Below are 24,808 nucleotides of genomic sequence, written 5' to 3'. Positions count from 1 at the left end.
TTGTGAAGTCTCCCTTAGTCCTAAGGAGGATATTAAACAGCTGTTGCATCTGACCTAACAATCATATTTTGGCAAAGGCTTTACTAGTCATTTACCCAGATTTAGCAAGGGAGATCAAGGCAAATGATCCAGATGTGCATCCACAGCTGTATTGCAATGCTAATCTGGGCTATGTGAAGTGGCTGGCTGTGTATTTTGATGTGGGTATGTGACTAGAATTGGATTGGGGATATTTATTCATACAGCAATCACAACAACAACACAAGCCTCTTTGATCCTGCACCATGTTTCCTTACATGAGTGGATGGACTAGATGACTTACACATTCATTAAAATGTTACAGAATTTTTATTTAGCCAGTAAAAAAGAAAGAAAGAACAGCACGATACAGCTGTTCTACCAAGGACATGTTTAAAAAGTAATTTTAAACCATGACATCTTATTTCTGATCATCATTTAATTTCTGATCATCATTTAATTTTCCTCCTAATTTTAGCTCCTTAAATAATCAGTAATATTAAATGCATCAATCAAAATGTATAGAGGTTCAAAATGCACTTACAGTGAAAAAAAAGGGAGGGAAAGCCTGCAACGGTACTGAATGGATTTCAAGGTAAGCTTCCTTTTTAATTGAATGTGAGTGCTTGCTGTATGTTGATGGGGGCCATTTTCTGCATGCCACAGCACTAAGCAAGCATGAATTCTACTGCTGCTATGCGTAAGATGGCAGACGGCCCAACACAAAGCTGGCTGGCTTATTCACTAGTAGAGTGCTGATGCTATCTTTTCCGTGGACAGGGAAATTCTGCACCTGGCCCTGTCCATTCACTATTATAAAAAAAGACCAGAACATTATCTACTCCAATGCTGGTGCAAGAATTGTGAAGAAACTGAACAGAAATACTTCCTGGTTCATCTGAATAAAGTGGAATAGCTGCAGAACTCCCACCGAATTCTGCAGCACTGCACACAACAGTGGGCTCCTTCACACGGAGCTTTTATCCTGCGATTGAGATGGCTCCTTCATGGAAGTTTGCGAGCTCTTTACATGATGCTGTGACCCTGCCATGACGCTCCAGGGCTAAATGCCTTTTGTTCCATTTTTAAATAGATTGCATATAATGAGCTATCAAATTACCCTGGTGTTTTTGACTCGAGTTTCCTCGGTGAAAAGAGGAAAAGCAGCAAGAAGAGGAGTGAGATCAATGAAAGAGAATGGAAGACTCAGATACAGGGAGAAGGGGGGGAACAGAAAGGGGGAAGGAAGCAGGTGAAAAAGGAAGTCGTCGTGATCCTGCATTTAAAACGGAAGCAGAAAGCCCCGTTTTAAATGCAGGATTTTAGGCTGATGTACAAGTGCCCATAATCATGTTTCTATGTGTGATAGCCAAATGCATTTCTAACTGAGGAAAGAAAGAGAGATCAAGAACAGTCTTGACATATAGTCAGGTCCAGAAATATTGGAACAAGGATAACTGTTTTGGCAGTTGGCCTCTGTACACCACCACATTGAAGTTGAAAGGAAACACACCCAGATGGGAACGAAGTCAGGACTTTCCGCTGTAATTCAAGGGGTTTGACAAAAGTGGGGCACTAACCATTCAGGAAGGACAGCCAGTGGCATACACACACACCCATTGTTGGTGGCTCATAAGTAATGGAATGAATGGCTGACAAGCAGCTGCATAGCCAGGTGTGGCCTGTTTCCTGGGTACCCCATGACCAATCAGGCAGATAAAAGGCCTGGAGGTGGTTCTGAGTGTTACATTTGCATTTGGTAGCTGTTCACTGGAACTCCCAACATGAGGTCCAAAGAGGTGTCCATGCAAGTGAAGGAGGCCATCATTAGGCTGAGGAAACAAAATAAACCCATCAGAAAGATAGCAAAAACAGTGGGAGTGACCAATACAACAGTTTGGAACATCCTGAAAAAGAAGGAATTAACTGGCAAGCTCAGCAACAGCAAAAGGCCTGAAAGACCATTGTTGTTGTTCAGTCGTTCAGTCGTGTCCGACTCTTCGTGACCCCATGGACCATAGCACGCCAGGCCTTCCTGTCCTGAAAGACCATGGAAGACAACTAAAGTGGATGACCACAGAATTCTGCTCATGGTGAAGAGGAACCCTTTCACAACATCTAGCCAGGTCAAGAATGCTCTTGCGGAGGTAGGCATGTCATTGTCAACATCTGCAGTCAAGAGATGGCTTTATGAATGTAAATACAGAGGCTTCACAACAAGGTGCAAACCACTGGTAATGCTCCAGAACAGACAGGCCAGATTAGCCTTTGCCAGCAAACACCTAAAAAAGCCTGCCCAGTTCTGGAATAAGATTCTTTGGACTGATGAAACCAAGATTAACTTGTACCGGAATGATGGGAAGAGAAAAGTATGGAGAAGGAAAGGAACAGCTCCTGATCCAAAGCACACCACATCATCTGTCAAACATGGTGGAGGCAGTGTTATGGCATGGGCATGTATGGCTGCCAATGGAACCGGGTCACTGGTGTTTATTGATGACCTGACTGCTGATAAAAGCAGCAGGATGAATTCTGAAGTGTATGGGGCTATACTTTCCGCTCAGATTCAGCTGAATGCTACCAAACTGATAGGACACCGCTTCATATTGCAGATGGATAATGACCCAAAACATACAGCAAAAGCTGCCCAAGAGTTTCTCAAAGCAAAGAAGTGGGATGTTCTGCAATGGGCAAGCCAGTCACCTGATCTCAACCCAATAGAGCATGCTTTTCACTTACTGAAGACAAGACTGAAGGCAGAAAGACCCACAAACAAGCAGCAGCTGAAGGCAGCTGCAGTAAAGGCCTGGCAAAGCATCTTGAGGGAGGAAACTCAGCATTTGGTCATGTCCATGGGTTCCAGACTTCAGGCAGTCATTGACTGCCAAGGATTTTCATCGAGGTATTGAAAGCGATCCTTAAGTTTGAAGTGATGTTGGTTGGTCCATTACTTATGAGCCCCCAACGATGGGTGTGTGTGTATGCCACTGGCTGTCCTTCCTGAATGGTTAGTGCCCCACTTTTGTCAAACCCCTTGAATTACAGCTGAAAGTCCTGACTTCGCTCCCATCTGGGTGTGTTTCCTTTCAACTTCAATGTGGTGGTGTACAGAGGCCAACTGCCAAAACAGTTATCCTTGTTCCAATATTTCTGGACCTGACTGTATGTTAATACCATGCAAGGTTGTTAAAACTTGCAGTGTCATCTTGAAGACGTGAGAGGAGGGAGAGCTGCTAAAGGAGCAAAGGGAAATGGGGTGGGGATCAAATAAACCTATTTTCACATAGAAGAAGAATCCAAATTGCCAGTTGTATTTACAACCAAGATGCTCTCAGAAATGTGGCAGGGACATAGAAGTGCAACAAGGAAAGTTAAGATTTACTTTTGCAGGCTGCAAAAGAACAAAGCAAAGCACATTATTTACAACTGAGTAGATCAGAGCAAAGCTTTGATCTATCATGTTACTCTGTCAGATTCTTTAGCAATAAACCACACCACCTTATTCAGCTGTTTACTCTTGGTTGCATCAATATTATATGAGGAACAAGAATTATGGCTGAGCAAGGGTTATAGAATATATCCCATAGGACCAGATCTTCAGCTGATGTTTACAGTATGGCTCGCATAACTGAATCGCCTAAGAAAAATGTGAGATATTTCCAATCTTCAAGCAATTTGGCTAAGAGGAGTAATATGTATGAGGTGGCTACAGTGAGTGGCAGTGTGTAGACACACAATGTATGTTCAGATAATATGGAGATTCTGATAAGCTGGGGTTTAGATTTTACTTAGCAGATTTGTTGTATTTCACTAGATATAATTTATGCTTTATTTTCATTCATTCATTCATTTATACTAATTTTGCCTAGCTGATTATTGGCTCTCACTGTTTTGCTCCCAGAGTTACTAGTTGCCACAACTCCCCAATATGAGGCATGATGTGCCTCACTGAGGGGAGGGGAGGAAGTCCAGCCTGTGATATATTGCTTCCCAAGGGGATGAAATACACAGTCCAAGAGGTGCACCCCAGGGTAACTTACAATACCACCAAAGATGGCTGGGTGCAACTTTCTTGTGTGATTTCAGAGTAAATCATGCCCTTCCCCTGAGATGTTGGAAGAGATCCTGAGGCAGACCTCTTGAATCACACGCTACTTCATTGACATCCCTAAAATATTGGTATCCCAAGCAGCCGCTGGGATTGTGTGTTTGTTCCTGGTCCATTTCTGGTTCACTTCTAGTTTTGACTTTTTAAACCCTTCACAGCCTAGGGGCCAGCAGGGGACCTAAGGATCGCCTGTCTCCACATGTGGCTACTCAGATTCTAAGGTCATTGTCAGAGGCCCTTCTCCAAGAGCCACCAGCAGGTGAGGTGTGGCATGATTACTGTGGTTACTGAGGGGAAAGATTATGTATTTAATATCCCACCTTTCTTCCCTTATGGAACTCAAGATGGTTACATGTGGTTCCAAGGTGATCTCCCCTCCAAGCACTGACCAGACCTGCTTAGCTTCAGCAAGGTAGCTGCTTCATGTGCCTTCAGACCACAGCTGGGAGTTTTTTCAGTCATTAGCCCCCTGACTCTGGAATACTGTCCCCAGAGAGGCACCTACCTTAATAACCTTATTCAGGCATTATGCCTAATCAGGGAATTTCAACTCATGCAGGGTATGCAATAGCACACATCCTGCCCCACCCCCAGTATCTCCATCCCTGCCCACCCCACCCCTGTCCTCCCAATGTTGAGCTGGATGGTCTGAAGGGAGCTTCTATGCGTGTTCAGCTGAATGTGCTTAGACTCCCTGTGATCGGGAACCCTACTTTATTACTGTTCCTTTTCACAGGGAAGTTTCTGTGCGTATTTAGCTGAATGCACATAGAAGCAAGCACCTGTCGGACCTTCCCACTCAGTGTAGGAATATCAGGAATGGAGAAGGTGGGGCCAGCACATGCATGAGTATTGGGGACGGGGCCAGCATGCTTAGTCCCACACCCTCTACACAAGTTCAAATGCCCTGTTTATGTATAATGCCTGAACAAGGCTGCAGTCATTCCAGCACTAGGACACCTTTTGATTTCCCTAGGCCTTGTAATTGAACAATTAAATCTCCACCATGTGATTTTATGCAGATCTTACATAGTTTATTGTTAGTAAGCGTTTTTATTGCATGTATTTTAATGGCTTTTGTATTTCAGATCCACGTTAATCACCCTGATAATTCACTTGAATGGTGGAATGTAAATATCCTGAATGAATGAATGTTGGGCTGGCTGGTGTTTCAAAACACAAAACAAAACACCAGATGAGGATATAAAAACTGCCTTGCTGTACCAGACCAAGGTGTATCTAGTATGTCATTTTGTTTCCAACTGTAGCCTGTGAGGGGCTTCTTGAATCCCACAAGCAGGACATGATCCTGATGGACTTCCCCTGTTTGTTGACTCTAGTAGCAGCCCGGCACTCAGACATACGGCCTCTGAACACTGGGAGTTGCACTTAGCTATCACACCTAATAGCAATTCATAGGTCCATCCATCATGACAACAATGATGATGATGATTTTATTTTATTATTTATTTATTTATTTATTTATTTATTTATTTATTGCATTTATATCCTGCCTTTTTTCCTCTTGCAAGGAACCCAAGGCGGCTTACATTCTCCTCCTCTCCGTTTTATCCTTACAACAACAACAGCCCTGTGAGGTAGGTTGGGCTGAGAGTCTGTGACTGGCCCAAAGTCACCCAGTGAGCTTCCATGGCCGAGTGGGGACTAGAACCTGGATCTCCCGGCTCCCAGTCTGTCTCTCTCACCACTACACTACACTGGCTCTAGACCACAGCCATCTCTACATCTGGTGATGGTGATTTCAGTATGTTAATTATGCATTCCGTGAAGATCCCCCCCCCCTCCAGTCTCTGGCATGGTATGCATGATTATTTAAGCCACAGTGGGTTGTGATATGTGCCGGCAGTCATTCTGAATATTCAAGCCACGGTGGGTGGTCACCATGGCTTATCATGACGTCCGAACCTGGTGAGAGTGGGTTGTTGGTGTGATTAACAAACCACCCATAACCCCAAAACAGCCCATGGTTCTTTAGCTTTAAATTGGAATTGACCAAAATCACCGCTCACCCTAATCATAAAGCATTTGGAGATTTCAACGTTTAGAAAAACAATGACACAATGAAGTTTGTTGTTTTTTTAACATTTATGTAAGATATGGAAAAAGTGGCTAGAAAGAGGTATTTCTCCCTGTCATATTATTGGAGCTTGGGGTTGTCATCCAATCTCTGGATACTCTATTTCATTTGCCCCTCCCCACTCCCCAGCGGACACCCAGCATTCTGTGGCCACTAAGCATGTCATTGGACTGTTATTGGTTTACACCGCTCCCTTAGGTGTTTCCCTCACCCTCCTCAATATTTTTTCTACTTCTGCAAACCTTGGTGTTCCCACAAGCCCACTGATACCTTTGTCTTGTGTCTGGATGGTTCCATTTTGGCTATATTAAGAATGAGATTCCTGTGAAATAGGTTTCTGTTGGTGCTGAAAAGTCTGGGTTCAAAGGAGTCATTTAGTGTGTTGCGGGGTCAGAACCCACATCTAGCTTGTATTCACTCTTTTAAGCACGTTGCTTGTCCTCTGCCATGCCTCCCCTTTGCAGCCATTTTGTGGTGGTGCTCATGACCATTTCTCAAATTGTCAAATGTGCTCACAGCCAAAGAAAAGTTGTCTAGCCCTGGAATATGTCCAGATTCAGAGGCCATATGCCACTGAAGATCAGTTGATGGTGAGAGCAACATCAGGGAAGGGCCATTGCCTTGAGGCTCCAAAGTACCTGGCTGATTATGTTGGGAAACAGAACGTTGGACTACAGCTGGGATGGGCAACTTGTGGCCCTCTAGATGTTCTGGTCAACAGCTCACATCAACCCTCACCACTACCTATGCTAGCTAGGGCTGATTTGAGTTGTAGGCCAAAATATCTGAAGGGCCACAAGCCCACCTCTGGACTACATGGACCTTTGGGCCAATCCAGCAGGGCTCTTACTGGACAGGCAGCAAGGATGCTTTACCTGTAAGATATCTACTGCTGTCAATTGATTCCTTTCAAATCTGACTCTTTCACTCCAATGAGATCAGGAGATACTCATGTCAAATGCAATACCTGCACAGCTGAATTTATCTTGTATTTCTATCAGATTCTATTCATGTAGGCATGTGACTGAAGGAAAGAGAAAAGGAGAAGACCGATGATGATGTTGATGATGATTACATTTATACCCCACCTTTTTTTTCCTCTTGCAAGGAACCCAAGGTGGCTTACATTATCATCCTCCTCTGCATTTTATTCACACAACAATGCTGTGAGGTAGGTTAGGCTGAGAGTCAGTGACTGGCCCAAAGTCACCCAGTGAGCTCTGTGGCCAAGTAGGGACTAGAACCCAAATCTCCTGAGTCCCAGTCCAGCACTCTAACCGCAACACCACACTGGCTGTCTTGTTTCCTGTCCATATTACCTATGCAGGGATTGGCCTGTGATGTTCCTTGTCACCCCTGAACTCTATATTAGGACAACAGCAGCAGCCATCACGGAGAAGCATTATGTCAATAGTGAATTTAAAATGACCTTGTCATTTGTATTTACACTTTGAAAAACACTTAAGGGCCTCATAGATTGGGACGAGCAGCAGCCAAAGGGGGCCATGGACACCCCCTTGACTATTGCTTCAGACTCCACACAAGTATTGGTAACTGGTTTATTAACTGGTTTATTAAAATGGGTATATACACCTCCTTGGCAGGGCTCTAAAACAAGGCCTGCAGCAGGGTTACTCACCAAGGAAGAGAGGTAAACATCTGGAAGCAGGGATATTCTTAAGGGGACAGTGCATAGTTAATTCCCTGTGCCTGAATACAATACAGGATACAGTATTCTATTCATCACAAATAATATTTGACAAATATAACACCCTGCTTTGATGTTGTACTGATGTTCAAGTTCTCTTAATACAAATAATATTTAAAAAAAAACAGAAAAAAAACCTTTGGCTATAAACTTTAATGTATGACTGAGCAAAATCATCAGAGCTTGAGTCAGCCTATACAGTCCCCTGGGCTGCCACTGTATGACACATTGGAGCCATGTGTCTTTCATTGCTCACTAGCAGCCAGGAAAATGAATTCTAAAGAATGGGCTGAGGGCTGGTGCTTGAATTCCAGGAGCGGGGAGAGAGCAGTGGTGCCAGGCCCCCTTACCTTTTGCAACAGCCTCCTTAGCTAGGGCATGATTTGGCTAAAATTGGGGAAAGTCAGGAAATAGGGCATGTGGATTTCATTATAGTCCTCCTCGCGCACACGCATATACATGCGTGCACACACCTATCATAATTCAAGCACTGTTGAGGGCAAATTATGATGCTGTTTCATTTTTAAAGATAAAGTGCCTGAGTGGAAAACTATCCAGGAGTAAAAAGTAAACCCCCAAAGGCAGGAAAAATGGGGAGAGTTAAGATGTCATAATCCACATACTTCTTTTTATGTTAATATAACATATGTTGATATAACATATGTTAATATATGTTAACAGAAAAACAGCCCTGCTGGATCTGACCAAAGGCCTATCTTGGTCAAACATTCTGTTCCTCCAGTGGCCAACTAGATACCAACAGAGAAGGCTTGCATATTCTGAATGAAGCCCTCTTTCTTCCAGTAGCACTGAGATTTGGTATTAAAACCTGATCCATATCCGCTGCTTTATATGTGAATGGGGCAGAACTTCATATGTAGTTGCTTCCATCTAGTTTGGCAATAAAAGACAAATGCTACCTGTTGTTCATAACCATTGAGTTGGGTTCTAATCCTGCAGAGATCATATCCGTTTGTTCCTTTTCAGCAACACACACATACACAAACCAAGAAATCATACAAATGGGATCTCCGTGGCACAGGGCTCCAGCTAGGAGACTACGGTGGATATGCTCTTTGAAGGGTGTTGGGAAGGGGAGGGACCCCACCTACTCCTCTATTATATGAGGCCCACCATTAGTAATGTATTAACCAGGACACAGATCAACGAGGGGAAGAATTGGATTCAGTCAAACAAGAAAGGGCTTACAGAAATGTTCAGAAAGGTTTTTAATTTAACCCTCCCTCATGTCCCCAAATCTCACTTTGTCAATAGGTTTCTTGAGAGACTTGGGGAAAAACTTTGGACCCAAACATATTGAGTAACTGAGAAGGCTCCTATCCATATCTTAAATTTGGAAACTGAATTCATTATTCAAAAGACATTTATGAAGTCACCACATGCTTGCACTCCATCTTAAACTATGGGTGGATCATTCCACAACTGTCTCGAAGCATCATGAAAGTATTGTGGTGTCACTGTGTCACTCAAATGTGTGCCTCATCTCTGCAATTAACCCCAAGCTACTAGACTGTACATAAGGCACTGTTTTCAAAGGTGAGGTCAAGTGGGAGAGGATATAGTTGTTAACAGTCAGGAATGATTTAAAACAAGTAAGGGACAGTTTGATCACTGGATTATGAATATATAATTTATGTACAAGGGCATTGGCTTCCTGATCAATGGTGTTCAGGTGGGGTGCCAGACAAAATAAATATGCACTGAAGTATTCTGTAGTCTTATTGCAGATGATTTGAAGCTAAGAGGTTTGCCTAAAGCTACCTTGGCAAATCATAGCTCAGGGGAGATTTCAGCTGAGGATTTATTGGCTTTCTGCTTACATTCCTAACCACTCACTACACTAGCTCTCAAGAAAAAAGGCATAGGCCTGTATGGGAAATGAAGTCACCAACTTCATTGGTGCAACCCAAATGGAAACACCACAAGTAAACCACTGAGCCACATCAACCAGCCATAACGGCCACCTTCTGGGTATCTTACTCCTTCTGGGTATCTTAGCCCATCTGATTATGAAACCAACCTGGGACTCATACAATATAAATCCATCTCTTTATGGAGGCTCCTCTCTTTATACCTCCTGTAATCAGTGTCCAAATCCCTGTCTGCTTGCAAGTGCCAGTGGAGTCCCAACAGAAGATCTGTATCCATTGGAATAACTGTGAGACTAGAACACCCTATAGGATTGTTGTTGTTGTTGTTGTTCAGTCGTTCAGTCATGTCCGACTCTTCGTGACCCCATGGACCATAGCACGCCAGGCCTTCCTGTCCTGCGCTCTCTCCCGGAGCGTGCTCAAGTTCATATTCATTGCATCCGTGATGCTATCTAGCCATCTCATCCTCTGCCGTCCCCTTCTCCTTTTGCCTTCAGTCTTTCCCAGCATCAGGGTCTTTTCCAGAGAGTTTTCTCTTCACATTAGGTGGCTAAAATATTTGAGCTTCAGCTTCAGGATCTGTCCTTCCAATGAGCACTCAGGGTTGATTTCCTTTAGGATGGACTGATTGGACCTCCTTGCAGTCCAGGGGACTCGTAAGAGTCTTCTCCAGCACCACAGTTTGAAAGCATCGATTCTTCGGCGCTTGGCCTTCCTTATAGTCCAGCTCTCACAGCCATACGTTACTACTGAGAAAACCACAGCTTTGATTATATGAACCTTTGTCAGCAAGGTGATGTCTCTGCTTCTTATTATGCTGTCTAGGTTTGCCATAGCTTTCCTCCCAAGGAGCAAGCGTCTTTTAATTTCATGGCTACAGTCACCATCTGTGGTGATCTTGGAGCCCAAGAAAATAAAATCTGTCACTGCTTCCATTTCTTCCCCTTCGATATGCCAGGAAGTGATGGGGCCAGATGCCATGATCTTAGTTTTTTTAATGTTGAGTTTCAAAACAGCTTTTGCACTCTCCTCTTTCACCCTCAACTAGAGGCTCTTTAGATTCTCTTCGCTTTCTGCCATTAAGGTGGTATCGTCTGCGTATCTGAGGTTGTTGATAATTCTCCCAGCAAGCTTAATTCCGACCTGTGATTCATCCAACCCGGCGTTTCTCATGATGTACTCTGCATATAAGTTAAATAAGCAGGGCAACAATATGCAGCCTTGTCGTACTGCTTTCCCAATTTTGAACCACTCGGTTGTTCCATGTCCGGTTCTTACTGTTGCTTCTTGACCCTCGTACAGGTTTCTCAGGAGACAGGTAAGGTGGTCTGGTACCCCCATCTCTTTCAGAATTTGCCACAGTTTGTTGTGATCCACACAATCAAAGGCTTTAGCGTAGTCAATGAAGCAGAAATAGACGTTTTTCTGGAATTCTCTTGCTTTCTCCATGATCCAACAAATGTTGGAGATTTGATCTCTAGATCCTCTGCCTCTTCGAAACCCAGCTTGTACTTCCGGTAGTTCTCAGTTCGCATAGCTCTGAGTATAAAGTTGAAATACCTGACCATTCAGGTGTGTCTATAAAATTATTTCCTGGCATGGTTAACTAGCAGCTATCATCACACCAATATTGAGTCTAGAAGTAAATGATTGATAAATTGAACATTTTTTAAAAAGTCGGCTTGGTGGACAGGGAGGCAAGAACCCAACTAATGCAGTCTCCATTTCTATATGTGCTTGAGAACCTAAATTTGGCAGTCCTTCTGGAATGCTGTAGGATGTACTAGGGCAATAGCTCTAATCCCATCTGCACTTTACTTCCATGTTTGAACTACCTCCAAGATGTGGACCAATTTGAATGGCTGATGGAGAACAATACACCAAGAACCCCACTCCCAATTGGCTAATCTTATTAGTCTTCCCTGCCTTTGGTACAAGGCTGCTCCAAACCAGTCAGAGCAGAGATGCCACACAGAAAAATACGTGCAGTGCATGTCTTCCCCGCCACTCAGTACGTCATCCTGAATTTGTTTCTACATGACATGCTGAATCAACATTTTGTATTTCACAAATAAGAGCAACTTTGGCTGAGTAGAAACTTGCTCAGTTTTGCTTTTGGTTATAAATCAAACTAATGGCTACTATGTGCTGCTTCCATTTGCTTTGTGAGGTTGCTGAACAGGTGGTCTTCCAGAGGGTCACTATGTATATTTAGTATCTGAAACTTGATCGAGGCCAAATCTGATTGGCTGCCCCAACCACATGGTAATTTAGGAGCTGCTGCATCAGACTAACGCTGCTTTTGCCCTGCATGTCTCAGGAGGAAGGACAGTTGGAGAGGCTTTGCTGCTAAGGAAATTTATTTAAATATTGCTGGTAAGCCCATCTTCTTCTTTAAAAAAAAAAAGAAAAAAGAATACTGTTGAGTTTTGTTTTCTATAGAGTGGATATTGGCCAAACTAGTTCTTTCTTTCTTCAAGGGCTTTGTGGCCTGTTGGACTTTTATCAGAATAAGAGCTAATGAACATTCATTTTGTTTCTTCAGCACTTGCTTATGCTACTCAGTGAGATAGGTCAGTACTGAGTTTGCTAAGGTTTTACTGAGGGGAAATGAGATGTTGCTCTGTGACTTCAGGACATGTAGCGTAGGTAGATCAATGGTCCCCCTGTCTAAGTAGCTCCTGCCTCTGCTGTCCTTAGAACTTTGGCCAGTTTTGTTGATAAGGAAACACTTTAAAATCTTATTTCATTTTAACTTGACTGAGCAACATTGGCACTAAGAAGAGACAGTGTCTAAAGAGCCTATATTTAACCCATGCTACTGGTACTTGCCTCAGAAGGAATTGCAGTTTAGCTAGCTAAACAAAACCAGCCAATCGCGCCGAGGTATTAGCTTTCAGGGCAAATATCTTTGAACTAGGAAGCAGCTGTTGCAAATCTTCATCTCTCCTTGCCTGCCTTTGAAATGGGCTGCTGCCTCTCAGGGCAAGCTCAGAGCATTGCAGGAGCCTGCAGCGCAAACTCAATTCCGATGAATTCATTCATTCATTTTGTGTATGTGCCCACACTACAGGTGTTTTGATATTTTCTAGGTTTGAAGTGAAAATAAATACACCAAGAAAAGAACTACAGAAGCAAGCGGAGGGAGCATCCATAAAGGCCAATGGTGGGAAGAGAGAAGTTAACTTCATTGACTTAAGGTCATTTGAAATGCATTGTTGTGATTTAATGTTCATCTCTGTGTTGAAACAATGGTATTGGTATAACACACTTGCAAATAAGGCCACAAAAGTTATGAAGGTAAAACCCAACATAAGTCTTACTTAGAGTAGACCCATTAAAATGAATGGGATGTAAGTTAGTCATGACTGTCCCAAGTTCCATTCATTTCAATTGGTCTATTATTTATTTATTGCATTTATACCCCGCCTTTTTCCCTCTTGCAAGGAACCCAAGGCGGCTTACATTATCCTCCTCCTCTCCATGTTATCCTCACAACAACAACCCTGTGAGGTGGGCTGGGCTGAGAGTCTGTGACTGGCCCAAAGTCACCCAGTGAGCTTCCATGGCCGAGTGGGGACTAGAACCCGGATCTCCCAGCTCCTAGTCCAACACTCTCGCCACTATACCACACCTTAAGTAGGATTTACCTTGGGTCTGCACAAAAAACACACACAACAACACCTGTTTTATTAGTCTGGCTCCTACTTATATTTATATACGTAGTTTTGTAGCCCCGACTGTCAGAAACAAGAAGAGGAAGAACTAACTCTTCTCATTTAGAAAAGCTTCCCTTCCTGGTCACCTAAAGGTGAATCTGCTTGTTACAGGTGGCTAGGCATGTTGCTTTTTCTAAGCTTGTGGAACATTGCTGGAAAGTAGAATTAATTACTTACTTATGCCCATATCTTAAATCTTTTGCAAGTCTATCTGACTGCAGTACCATTGTAACATTATGTCCTGTGACATTGTATTGGCACAACAATTGGCACAACCCATCCTAAGCGCTTATTTGCCGGTGCGAAAGCATTCTGGCTGCAATCCCAGGGATCAGAACTGCATGTGATATTTCTACCCAAGGAAGATTAATTGGGTTAACCATTGCTAATGTTTGGTCTGGTGGTGGGAGCCACTGCCAGTGGAGGGCTGCCAATTGTCTCTCTCCTCTTAAGAAGTTCTTGCATGAAGTTTTAGTGCACAGTATAGAATAGAAGATGTACACCTCACGTTCGCAGCTGCTGTGTGTTTTCTACCAGGCCTTCACAGTAGGATTGTATTTGTTACATGGGATGCTCTATTTGACCAGGAATATACTCCATAATAGAATATGTTTTATTGTATGTGTCACAGATATCTCACACAAAAGACAATAGATGCATATAATAACTTGCATCTTCGTTAGCTCGCGTATGTTGCTTCCTGTCATCCTACTAGATTAGAGCTAAGAACCAATACAGCAGAATCCTCATATTCGTACACATAAGGAACATAAGAGTTAACTTTTTTGCTGGGTTATGTTCCAGACATTGTGAAAGGCATATTTCATGATCCAACTTATGTTAGTAGCTGCAAAAATATGCATGGCTAAAGTATGCAAGGAGGCCAGCATCCCAACAATGAAAACCTGGTTGTCTAGACTGTGAGATACACCTATAATGCAAAAATGGCAAGTCATATAACCTCAAAGACTAATTGCAGTCAGATAGCTACATTTCAAAATAGATCGTATTCTTTTATTTATTTTTTGGAAAGAATATGGGTAGTTTTATTGTTTGGAAAACAGAACTGTTGAAGTGGAAAAATATTTTGCAATGATGTAAATTGTTACAATGGCGTAAATTGTTTTGATCCTCCCCCCGCCACACCCCTGTATTTCTATTTGTACATTCTTTGATAATCCAACATACAATTTTTAAAAATCATACATTTTTAACACTGTTCCATGATGCATGCATAGGCCTGCTTTGACTTTTGATAGTATGCACCATTGAGTTCATGGTGCTGATGTTCATTTTTCACCTGTTTTGTGGCCAGTGAGTAGGTGACAGGAAATCTGCAAAGATGGCGGAAGAAGAGGACTACGATGAGGTTGTAGAGGTAAGACCCTAAATATTTGACTGCTTTCTTTGTCATGAGAAATGTGGCCTAATTTATTCCTGAGAAGAAATGACTGCGACTAATGGCAAGCCAGGAACTTGAGATCGTTGCTTCCAAAATGTGAGTGTTTCCAAGTTCAATGTCCTGACTGGCTGGTTATAGAAATAGATATCATCTGTACGGCTGACCTCCTGCGGCTGCTGGGTATGCCTGGCGAAGTCTCAGTACACTGAGTTGTCAAAGTGCATGATGACAATGATGGCAACTCCGTCCATCTTTCTTCCCTCACTTGCCTTCATCCTTCAATCTCTGTTAAACATACTATGTAAATGACATTAAGAATGTAAGAGTATTATTATTAAAAGAGAGGGGACGTTAAGGGTAACACACCCTTTATGGCAGACAGTGCAATTCCATTTAGCCTTGGCTATTCATCCATAAAGAGCAGGATTCCAGCTGTCCAGCAAGGATCTTTCTGTACTTTTTGTCAATTCCTGCTTGCACAAGGCGGTCCTGAAGTTCTCACAATCTCCTCATGCAAACCCATTGTAATCAGCGGGCCCACCCCAGTGTGTGTCTTTAGGGGAAAGGATGTAGCTCAGTGGTAAAGCACATGCTTTGCATGCAAAGGTCCCTGGTTCCATCCCTAGCATCTCAGGTAGGATTGGGAAAGACCTACCCTGAAACCCTGGAGAGCCACTGTGAGTTAGCGTTGACAGTACAGAGCTAGTTGGAGAAGTGGTCTGACTCGGTATAAGCCAGCTTCCTATGTGGATTTGGCTGTCATTTAAGGGCACATGAGCATAGCAACTGCCTACACTGTAGGTATCTTTTCTCACAGGACACCCTGTGGCAGCGGTGTTCAATTCTATTGGCATACAAATATCACAACACTGATGACAAATGTCTTCGTCTTTTCCCCAAATATTTTTGTTGGCAAGTGCTGTCATACTTTTTTAACTTATTCATACTCACCGTGTCATATATGTCTGGCATTCATGCCCATTCTCTTCTTCACTGTCTGTTTTTCATTAGACTCATAATTGTTTTATATTTCACAGTGTCACTTTTCTTTGACTTTGAATAGTGATATGTGTAGTTGTTTCTCCAGATGCCTGTCTGTCTTTTCTGCTCTTTCTTGGGATATTCATAGCTGGAGTAAAAAGTTAATAATAAAATGGAGACAATTGCATCTGGTATTAGTTTAAAGCTACTTTGTCCTTTTCAGAAAAATTAAAAATAGTTCTAGTTTTCACCGCCGCTTGCCAGTTGTACATTACTCTCATGTTTTAACTCTGTATGAAAGAGATTTATGTTCAGAAACAAATTTAAAGTATTGCTGAGCAAAGAAGCATTTGCTCATATGGCGTCAAAATGGTGTTTTAAAGGGCATGCAACAGAGGACTCTTAAAAATAGCCTGGACATTTAATTTAGGACATCTGCCTGTACCAGCCTGTTCAAAATATTGTAGATTGGAGTTAGGAAACCAGTTTTCTGGGTATCGTTGTCACAGTGCTTAATTTGGTCAGTAGGCCACAAGGAATAACATATGGTTGTGCTCCCTTGTTGTCACATGAATTCTTTCTCACAGTCTCTGGGACAGATGTGTGTGCGTACACATACACACATATAAACACATAGGTATGTACGTATATATACTCATTTATTAACAATACACTCCTACAGGCACATGGATGCACAGTCAAGCTCTCTCCCATGTCTCCTCTTACTTTCTCTCTTGCTTTCTTTTATGCTGGCACATTTGTAGACGTGTGCATTCTGTCAGCTGAATATGCACATGTCCCATCTGCAGACAGTGAAAAAAAATTCAAGAAGGAGAAATCTCACCCAGTGGTCTTCTCACCCAGGCAAGCAATGACATATAAAGCCTGGGAGGCAATAATTTCTTCTTGAACAAAGTTCTTTGTGAAAACATTAATCAGCTGTTTGTGTTGACAATAGTAGGCTCTGCCTTAGGATGGCCAATTTCTTCTACCTTTGGTTGATGTGGTCCATCAAAATAGAGATGGATCATAATTGGGCCATGAGATTTTCCATCTCTGCTGTATGTCCTTCTAAATTGGACATAGTGCAGTCTATAATATGGAGAACATATTTAATCCAGTAAGTAGTAAACAGAGTGCTGAAGTAAAGAGATTTAGGGCGCAATCCTATGGGGATAGGAGGCTGCCTCCAAACTTGACTGTCTAGCTGCAAATGCAGGGCAGGGGAAGCATGGAGGGGATCATTCCCTCCGCACTTCAGCTGCCCTGCATTTGTGGCTAGACAGCTGGTTTTGGCTGTCTAGAGGTGGGAAGGCGAAACAGGGGAGGAAGCTGCCAGATGACACATAGTATGTGTTATACTGGCATTTCCGCCTTCCCCACCCTGGAATGCCCCATTTTGGCTGCTCTGAGCTCCTCTTCCAAACATGGAGCACGAGGCCATTCTACACTGCTTGCGAGGCAGTGTGGAAGTGGGGGGAAGGTCGGTTTTCCAGGAACCGACCTCGGAGCGCAGGCTCTGAGGTTGGTTCCCGGAAAACCACATATCCTATGGCCGTCTAGCCACTGACTAGTGGCCATAGGATTGCTCCCTTAGTTTCTTTACTTCAGTTCTGCATCAGAAAATGGATAATAATATCATACTGTCGAGGAGAGATGTGAAAATAAATAATAGTGGCTCTTATATCACCTAGAGTAGCATCAGATATGCCTCCAGAATAGACTATGCAGTAAAAGATATGAATATCCCCAAACAAATCTGTGTGATAATTCTTGATGATGGCTTGCTCTTATGATAATGAGTGTAGCTTGAAACTGAAATGCACTTTGGAGATGTTGATAATGCAAACTCTGTCTGTCACTCAACAGTCTGTGGAAATTAGGGTAAGATGGTGGTGGTTGCTACAGGTATTAGTAATAATTATTTGCAATTTTGATACGTTGCAAATACATTTTGGGAAATTATTTTGAACCACCGCTAAGATTAAAGCAAGCTAAAATAATGTAAAATTGACACCTTTCCACATTGGATGCTATATAATATGCCATAAGATAGGTTCATTTATTTGACAAATTTACATACAGCTTAACAAGAAATTTACCAAAGCAATGTACAATAAAAAAAAATCACATACACATAAAAATAAAATACAATTTAAATAAAAATATCAATTTCATCATATACATATCCAAAAGAGTAAGTAGTAATATACTTGATCATCTGAAACTAACAGTGAAAAGCCTGGGTTTAAAAACAAACATGTTGAGACGCACCTAAAACTCACAATCACGGCTGCATGCCTTAATTCCAGGATCAGAGTATTTCAGATGAGGCTGTAGCACAGTGGTCGAGCCCATGCTTTGTATGCAGACGGTCCCTGGTTTGATCCCTGGCATCTTCGAACAGGGCTGGAAAATTTCCTGTATGAAACCCTGGAATGCTGCTGCCAGTCAGTGTTGACAATACTAGATGGACCTGACTCAGTATTAGGCAGCTTCCTATGTTCCAGAGGGAAGGGGCAACTGAATGCCTTTTTCTGAGTGGCTACCAGATTAATCAAAGAAGCACAAGCACCACCAGAAAGGCCACCCCTAAAGACTGAAGAAATTGGGCAGAAATGTAAGGGATGAGGCAGTCTCTCCTGGTCCTAAATCAGCAACACCTAACAATGAAGCAAATTCAGTCCTATTGTTGCAGATAAAAACATATTCCGTTTCAGCATTTCTGGTACTTTTGGGTCTTTCTGCTTGTTTATTTATCTTGGATCATATTTGATGGATTGTACCTGTGAAAGTCCACTTTCCAAACTTGTCTCATATTCTACCCTGCTACAATGAACACTGTAAGATAATGCCGATTAGAAAGCTGTTCACATGAACAAGACTTTGTACCAGTATAATCTTCACTGGGTGAATTTGGAGTAGTTATCATCTAGATGGTTTCTTCCACAGTTTTAGGGTAACCCTTCAGCAGGAAGAATTACATACTGATATGCTCAGTCCTGAACAAATTTGGGTCATGTTGCTACTGGGTTAATATCCATGGGATTTGTCAAGAACTTGTGATTATATCTGGGTGAGGTTAACACCTTTCTGGAGGCCATTGCTTCCATTTATTAAGGCCATGTTAAAAGAGGTTATAACACTTCAGTTATACAAGGCAGGGCTTGATTCTTCCTTGAATCTTACATGAACAATAGCATATACTCCAGATATATTTCAACTTCACTGTGCAACTTAGGGAAGAATAACACACAACCATTTATGTACTGAAGTAAATATACCGACTTGGGAGGTGCTTTCAGCTGTAGTTTTCAATATTTCTGAAATTTCCAAATATTTCGCTGGCCAGCAAATGATTTTGCTAGAAGCCTATTTTAAGAAAATGGTTGGGGTGCAATAGGTCAAAACAAGGATCAATACATACTCACCAGTCTGGCCTCACCCCCTCCTTTATTTCTGGGGTTGGCAACTGGATGCCTAGGCTGCACCTTTCCGGAGATTAGATTTGGTTCATGTGAAATATGGGTTTCTGGTGCCTAGGGAAACTCAGTTCTTCGGCCACAATACAAGGAGTTGCAATATGGATATTTCTTGAAGTATTAACAAGACCAGTTCAGGACCAGTCCAACATCTAAAAAAATATTGTATACAACACATTAAATGATGGGCACATGAGCTGGTCTTCAGGGTTTAAGACATATATGTATGTATTTATTTACATTTTATTATGTTAACTTGTGACCCTCAAAGATGAAATCAGTCACCTATAGTGGGCTGTAAGATGCTTGACAACCTCCGGATTTTGCAGTTCCAGGCAGGCAGAAAAGACAGGAAGGTTTACCAAGTCCTTGGGTGGGCATCATATGTGGCTGGCGGCTGCATTTGTCTTGGCGAGTCATTCACATTGTGCAGGAGAAAGTTATACACACACAGACTCAAATGCAAATGGCCTTTGTAGATTCTAGACAAAATTTGTAGGTCCGTTGACTACATTACAGTTTTGGCTTGTACTATTCCAAGCATAATCAGTGTTAAGATCACTTTAAGTTAATGAATGAAAAAACTCCTAAAGTTAATTCCTGGCTTGGTAGCAATCACAGGGACATATAAACTGCATATTGTCAGCCACGAATATGCTTGTGCAATTTTAAAAGACATTGTACAGACTCTGCAACATACTCAGGCTTTGCTAGACCACCTGGAAAAGGAACTTGCAAAGCTAAGGAGCGTCACTGATATTGACCCTGTTCATATCCTTGCTGCCTTATCTTTATTAAAATATGGTTTAATAATGCATAAGTAACCAATATTAAATATTAAATAATTACTTAATTATTCTGCAAAATTTTTGTATCTGTTTTATGCCACAGTACTAGATGTTAAAATCTTATGCCAACTTACATGAAGTCCGTAAAGTCCATGCCTATCAGATTGGACCTCTCTTTTAAAAACAACATAGATGGTGAAAGATATTTCTCTTTAAAGTAAAAGCCTTCTAGTTTCTTCCTGATCCATAGGACACTTACATCTTATAGTATTTAACTTTCACAGCAAAACATTAAACACAGGACTGTCAGTCGATCTTCGGTTTCTAGGATCTAATAGGTTGAAGTTTATAATCTATTAGTCAGTTAAGACTACATTCACATTAGAAATTTGGCTCATATCATTTATCGAAAAAAGAACCCAAGGTTTGAGTATGCAGAGGGCTTCCTCCTCTTTATTTTGGACACATCATTATTATTCAGAAGCACTTATATCTCTTGTTATTGCAAGATATTTAAAAAATCCTCAACAAATGATCTTCAAATACACTGCTTTTTGCAGTTTAATCTTGACTATTTTCAAGAAATTTTATGTGAATTTTTATGCGAACCCCCAAACACTTTTTGCTCCCTAATACTTGAAATGGAACCCCTGGTAAAAGGAGAAGAGGGGCTTCAATTGAGTGTACATATGTATGTAGGAAACTCCACAAGTGCACCAGGGGACAGACGGTCTTGTGGTTCTTGGATTAGGCCTAGTACAAGGTCGAAAACCCAAGCTTTCGATACAAGGAATGTATCATGAATCAGGATACAAAGACTATCATGTCCATGTGTTGAGGGTGATTTGCACTCAAAAACCAATGTGTGTCCATGCATTACTTCTTGCTGCAGTGAAGCAAACGTCTGTAAATCTTTTTTTGGGACTGGGAATCTTCAAGCATTTTTCAGCGATGTCACGGAAGACCTATACCAGCAGTGTATTTCTTCAAAAGACCTATCTTTTGTTCTTTAAGCCAAAGGAAAAATGTGTCTTGATATGATCTTGTGAAAAATAATGAGGTCTCTCCTTTGTTTATAGTACTACGTTGAAGAGGAGGTCATTGAGGATGGTGAACCAGGCGAGGTAAAAGCCTGTTTTGTGCACAAACCTCTTATTTTTTTGGTGAATTTTAATGCTTTTAAAAAGCATTTTGTGTGCAGAATACATAATATCTAATAGGATTTCTAGAATAGTAGATATCTAATAATGTTGGTATTCTGTCTAATTTAATAGGACACCAGAATCACCCAGCACATCACAAAACTGAGTGACAATGATGTAGGGTTGGATCCAGACCCACCCTTTTGCTAATGGGAGCAGAAGCTCTCTGTTGGAGGAAGTGGGGGTGGATGGAATTGATTTTTGCTGATTCTGCCTTCTCCCTGCAGAACCCATCCGCACCTCCCACACTCTTCCAGAGGGTTCCCCAGCCCTCTGGAACAGCTTTTTAGGAATTGCATGAGAGGAGAAATTAGTGAAAATTGCCTCTCCCACTCCTTCCAGTGGGAGGGTCCCATGAATGCAGTTCCACTCTCAAGAAGTCTGGATCCAAACCATAAACAAGAAATATGGCCTGTTTTATTTGGAACCTTATAGAGTATTCAGATGTGCTTATGTTATCCTTGATGCTGTGTGGATGGCATTAATTTGCAAAGGGCTGTAATTGCACTTTTACTTATATACTTGTTAATTTGCTCAGTGCTTTATACGTTATTCGGTTTTTTTTTAAAGATTTGCTTTCCTTTGGTTGGATGCAGATGGATGGTGTCAGTTGCAAATCCCCATGAAATCAATGACTAATTTTTTAATGACTTGAATGGTTCTTGTTGGCACCAAAATGCATCCGTGCACATGACCATACCTCTGATGTTGCTATCTTTATAGTTAGTCTTCTATTGAAAGAGAATGGTGTTAATAATCGTCTTTAGGGGCTACTAAGTGAGAGAAACATTTACAAAATATGATCAGAATAGAATCAGAATGAAGATATGTACTTGAATTTTCCTCCCGCAAAAACCTGTTTCTCCATACACCTTAGCTCTGTTTCCATTTGTTTGTCTGATGTCATTCATTTTCAACATGACTGTTTCAACCTCATCTTCCCATCTTTTTTTCTTTATGTTGCATAATATCTTCATAAAATTACTAAAGAAATCTGAAATTCTGATTTAGCCAGTTTTATATATGCTTCTCTTTCAAGCCTTTTCAAAGTGAAATATTCCTTCAGGCTTAGGGTGATACCTAATCTCAAATTTTTGTTCTATGAAATAGAATCTACTAATTCAGAACAACAAAATAAGCTAATATACATGAACTGTAATCCTTGATAACTTCCCCCCACACCTAATATTTAAGCATGAAATTATGTGCTTTATTTTTTTTAATCCTTCTAATTTACCTGTTTGAAACCAAGACAAGATTTTTCCTCATACAGATGTGTGTTTTTATAATTTGTGCTAGCAGCACTAAGTGTACATTTGTGTCATATAGTGGGTTATAACTTTTAAAATAAATAAAAACAATAGTATTTAAAATAATTTTATTTCTGACCTTTCTTTTAATATTCTATTTAATTAGAATCTTAGAATGTTTAAAACTATCATTTCTGACATGTGCATCAGCGTAAATACTAAATGAAATAGCTGAGCCTTTGTTTATTATACATGCCCCACTTTCAGGTGAGTTGTTTATATGCAGTTTCAACATCATGAAGCAGTTAGCCTTTGAGCATACATTAAAAAAAGATGGCCTAGTGAATCCTATGCTTCTTGCAGAGACACTCATTCTTGTGGAGTGCTTCTCTGATAATGTCTTCTAGTATAATCTCACTAACTTCACTAAGATTATGCCAAAGTAAAGCAGTATTAAGAGTGTTTCTAACTCTCAAGTCTATTCCATCATGGATCTATATTCAAATTCCTCCTTCTGATGTCAATGGGAGGACTTTGGACTGATGGTGTGACAAACTCTTGTGAAATCCACCTCCGCTGGTGAATAATCAGATACCTTTATTTAGAAAACAGTCAACCATTTTTGGCTCCCAGAAACAACTTGGATGATGCGTGCCATTTTAATATAATAAGCACATAGGGCATTTTTCAAATGGAAGGGGGGCTTATTTTGGTGGGGGCAAGGTAGTGTCATATCCCACTCTGTCCTGCACCAAGGCATTACTAACTCATGGTTGATTTAATTTTGTCTCCACATGATGGATAGCACCCCTGAAACTTCTAGCAGTGGTTTCTGCAGTCATAGCAATACAATACAATTTATTTATTTGTTTCCTTCTTTGTTTCCATTTATATCCCGCCTTTTTTCCTCTTGCAAGGAACCCAAGGCGGCTTACATTATCCTCCTCCTCTCCATTTTATCCTCACAACAATCCTGTGAGGTGGGTTGGGCTGAGAGTCTGTGACTGGCCCAAAGTCACCCAGTGAGCTTCCATGGCCGATGGGGACTAGAACACGGATCTCCCAGCACTCTCACCACTACACCACACTGGATTTTGTAGCATCAGAGAGAACAGAAATCACCCCACAAATGCAGCAGCTGTAACTGTAGCTGTAGTAAGCCAAACGAGTCATTCTGAGTGCTAATATATTCTCAAATACTACCTCATGTAGATAAAATTCACTTTATGCCTTACATATTTCCTGCACAGGTCCCAAATGTATACACCTCCCAAACCAAACAAAAAGATGGTCTAATTACATGGTTTTTCTGCCCAGAAGTGCATATGCTGGGGAAAGCTGTTCATAAGATTTATTCCAAATGTGTCATTTCATAAGTCTTTCCTGCCATTGCACAGGCATATGAAATGATGTGTTGTTGGAAAACGGTGTAAATAGTTGTCACTTGCTGGGGGTTGGGGATTGCTATGGGTTTTTTTTACAGATTGTCTGAAACTCATGATCTGTGTCTAGGTTGCATTGATTTTGAAAGGGCGTATACATGCAAAACTGTGTATACAATAGCAATCAAAAAATGAAGAGGATACAAAAGGTTCTAACAGCTATAGTAAGATGGCAGTTAAAACCCATAACAACTTTTCAATCTTTCTAGATAATTACTGAGATCACTGAAACGACATACACCACTGGATCTGCTCCATATACGGTAACCACAAAGCATGGTTATGAAACTACAAAGCATGGTTATGAAACCACGAGGCATGTCCCGGAAACCACGAGGCATGTCCCGGAAACCACGAGGCATGTCCCGGAAACCACGAGGCATGTCCCGGAAACCACGGGCACTCCTGACAAGGCCTCCCCTCCTGTCAGGAAAAAGGTGATACGGAGAAAAGTGGACACATCTAAGTTTCGGACACCGTACCTGGATCACAGTTCAAAAATGCAAAAACTCTTCAGTGACGTAAGTTGAACATTGTTTGTAGTCTCTCAAATTCACAGTAATTTAATCCCATTTGAGTGAGTTATGGCTAAGTTATTACTACCAGAATTATTTTTAATTGTTTTATTTACATATTCAAAGAGTACACAAATGAACACAGCTAGCTTCCCTATAGCCACAGAAGTTCACTGAAGTGGTTATATGAAGTTTGCAAGAAG

At 41.4% G+C, this 24,808-nt stretch overlaps 1 protein-coding gene across 2 annotated transcripts in view; it reads left to right on the top strand.

Annotated features, from left to right (window-relative positions):
• Positions 1-14,885: 14,885 nt before the first annotated feature.
• NEB (nebulin) overlaps positions 14,886-24,808 on the top strand; it is a 245,400-nt gene continuing 235,477 nt past the window's right edge. Inside the window, exons 1-4 of one of the 2 annotated variants that reach the window (XM_084810696.1) lie at positions 14,886-14,921; positions 21,276-21,320; positions 24,300-24,364; positions 24,470-24,611. In XM_084810696.1, coding sequence (XP_084666822.1) covers positions 14,886-14,921; positions 21,276-21,320; positions 24,300-24,364; positions 24,470-24,611 — 288 coding nt within the window. Of the gene's footprint in view, positions 14,922-21,275; positions 21,321-24,299; positions 24,365-24,448; positions 24,612-24,808 lie in introns of both variants that reach the window. The other variant, XM_084810706.1, reaches the window with a different exon arrangement.

Source organism: Heloderma suspectum, chromosome 1, assembly GCF_057233095.1.
Source record: "Heloderma suspectum isolate Gila_16-S chromosome 1, 16-S_ref, whole genome shotgun sequence".
Lineage (NCBI taxonomy): Eukaryota > Metazoa > Chordata > Lepidosauria > Squamata > Helodermatidae > Heloderma > Heloderma suspectum.
This window is presented reverse-complemented; position numbering and strand designations above follow the sequence as displayed.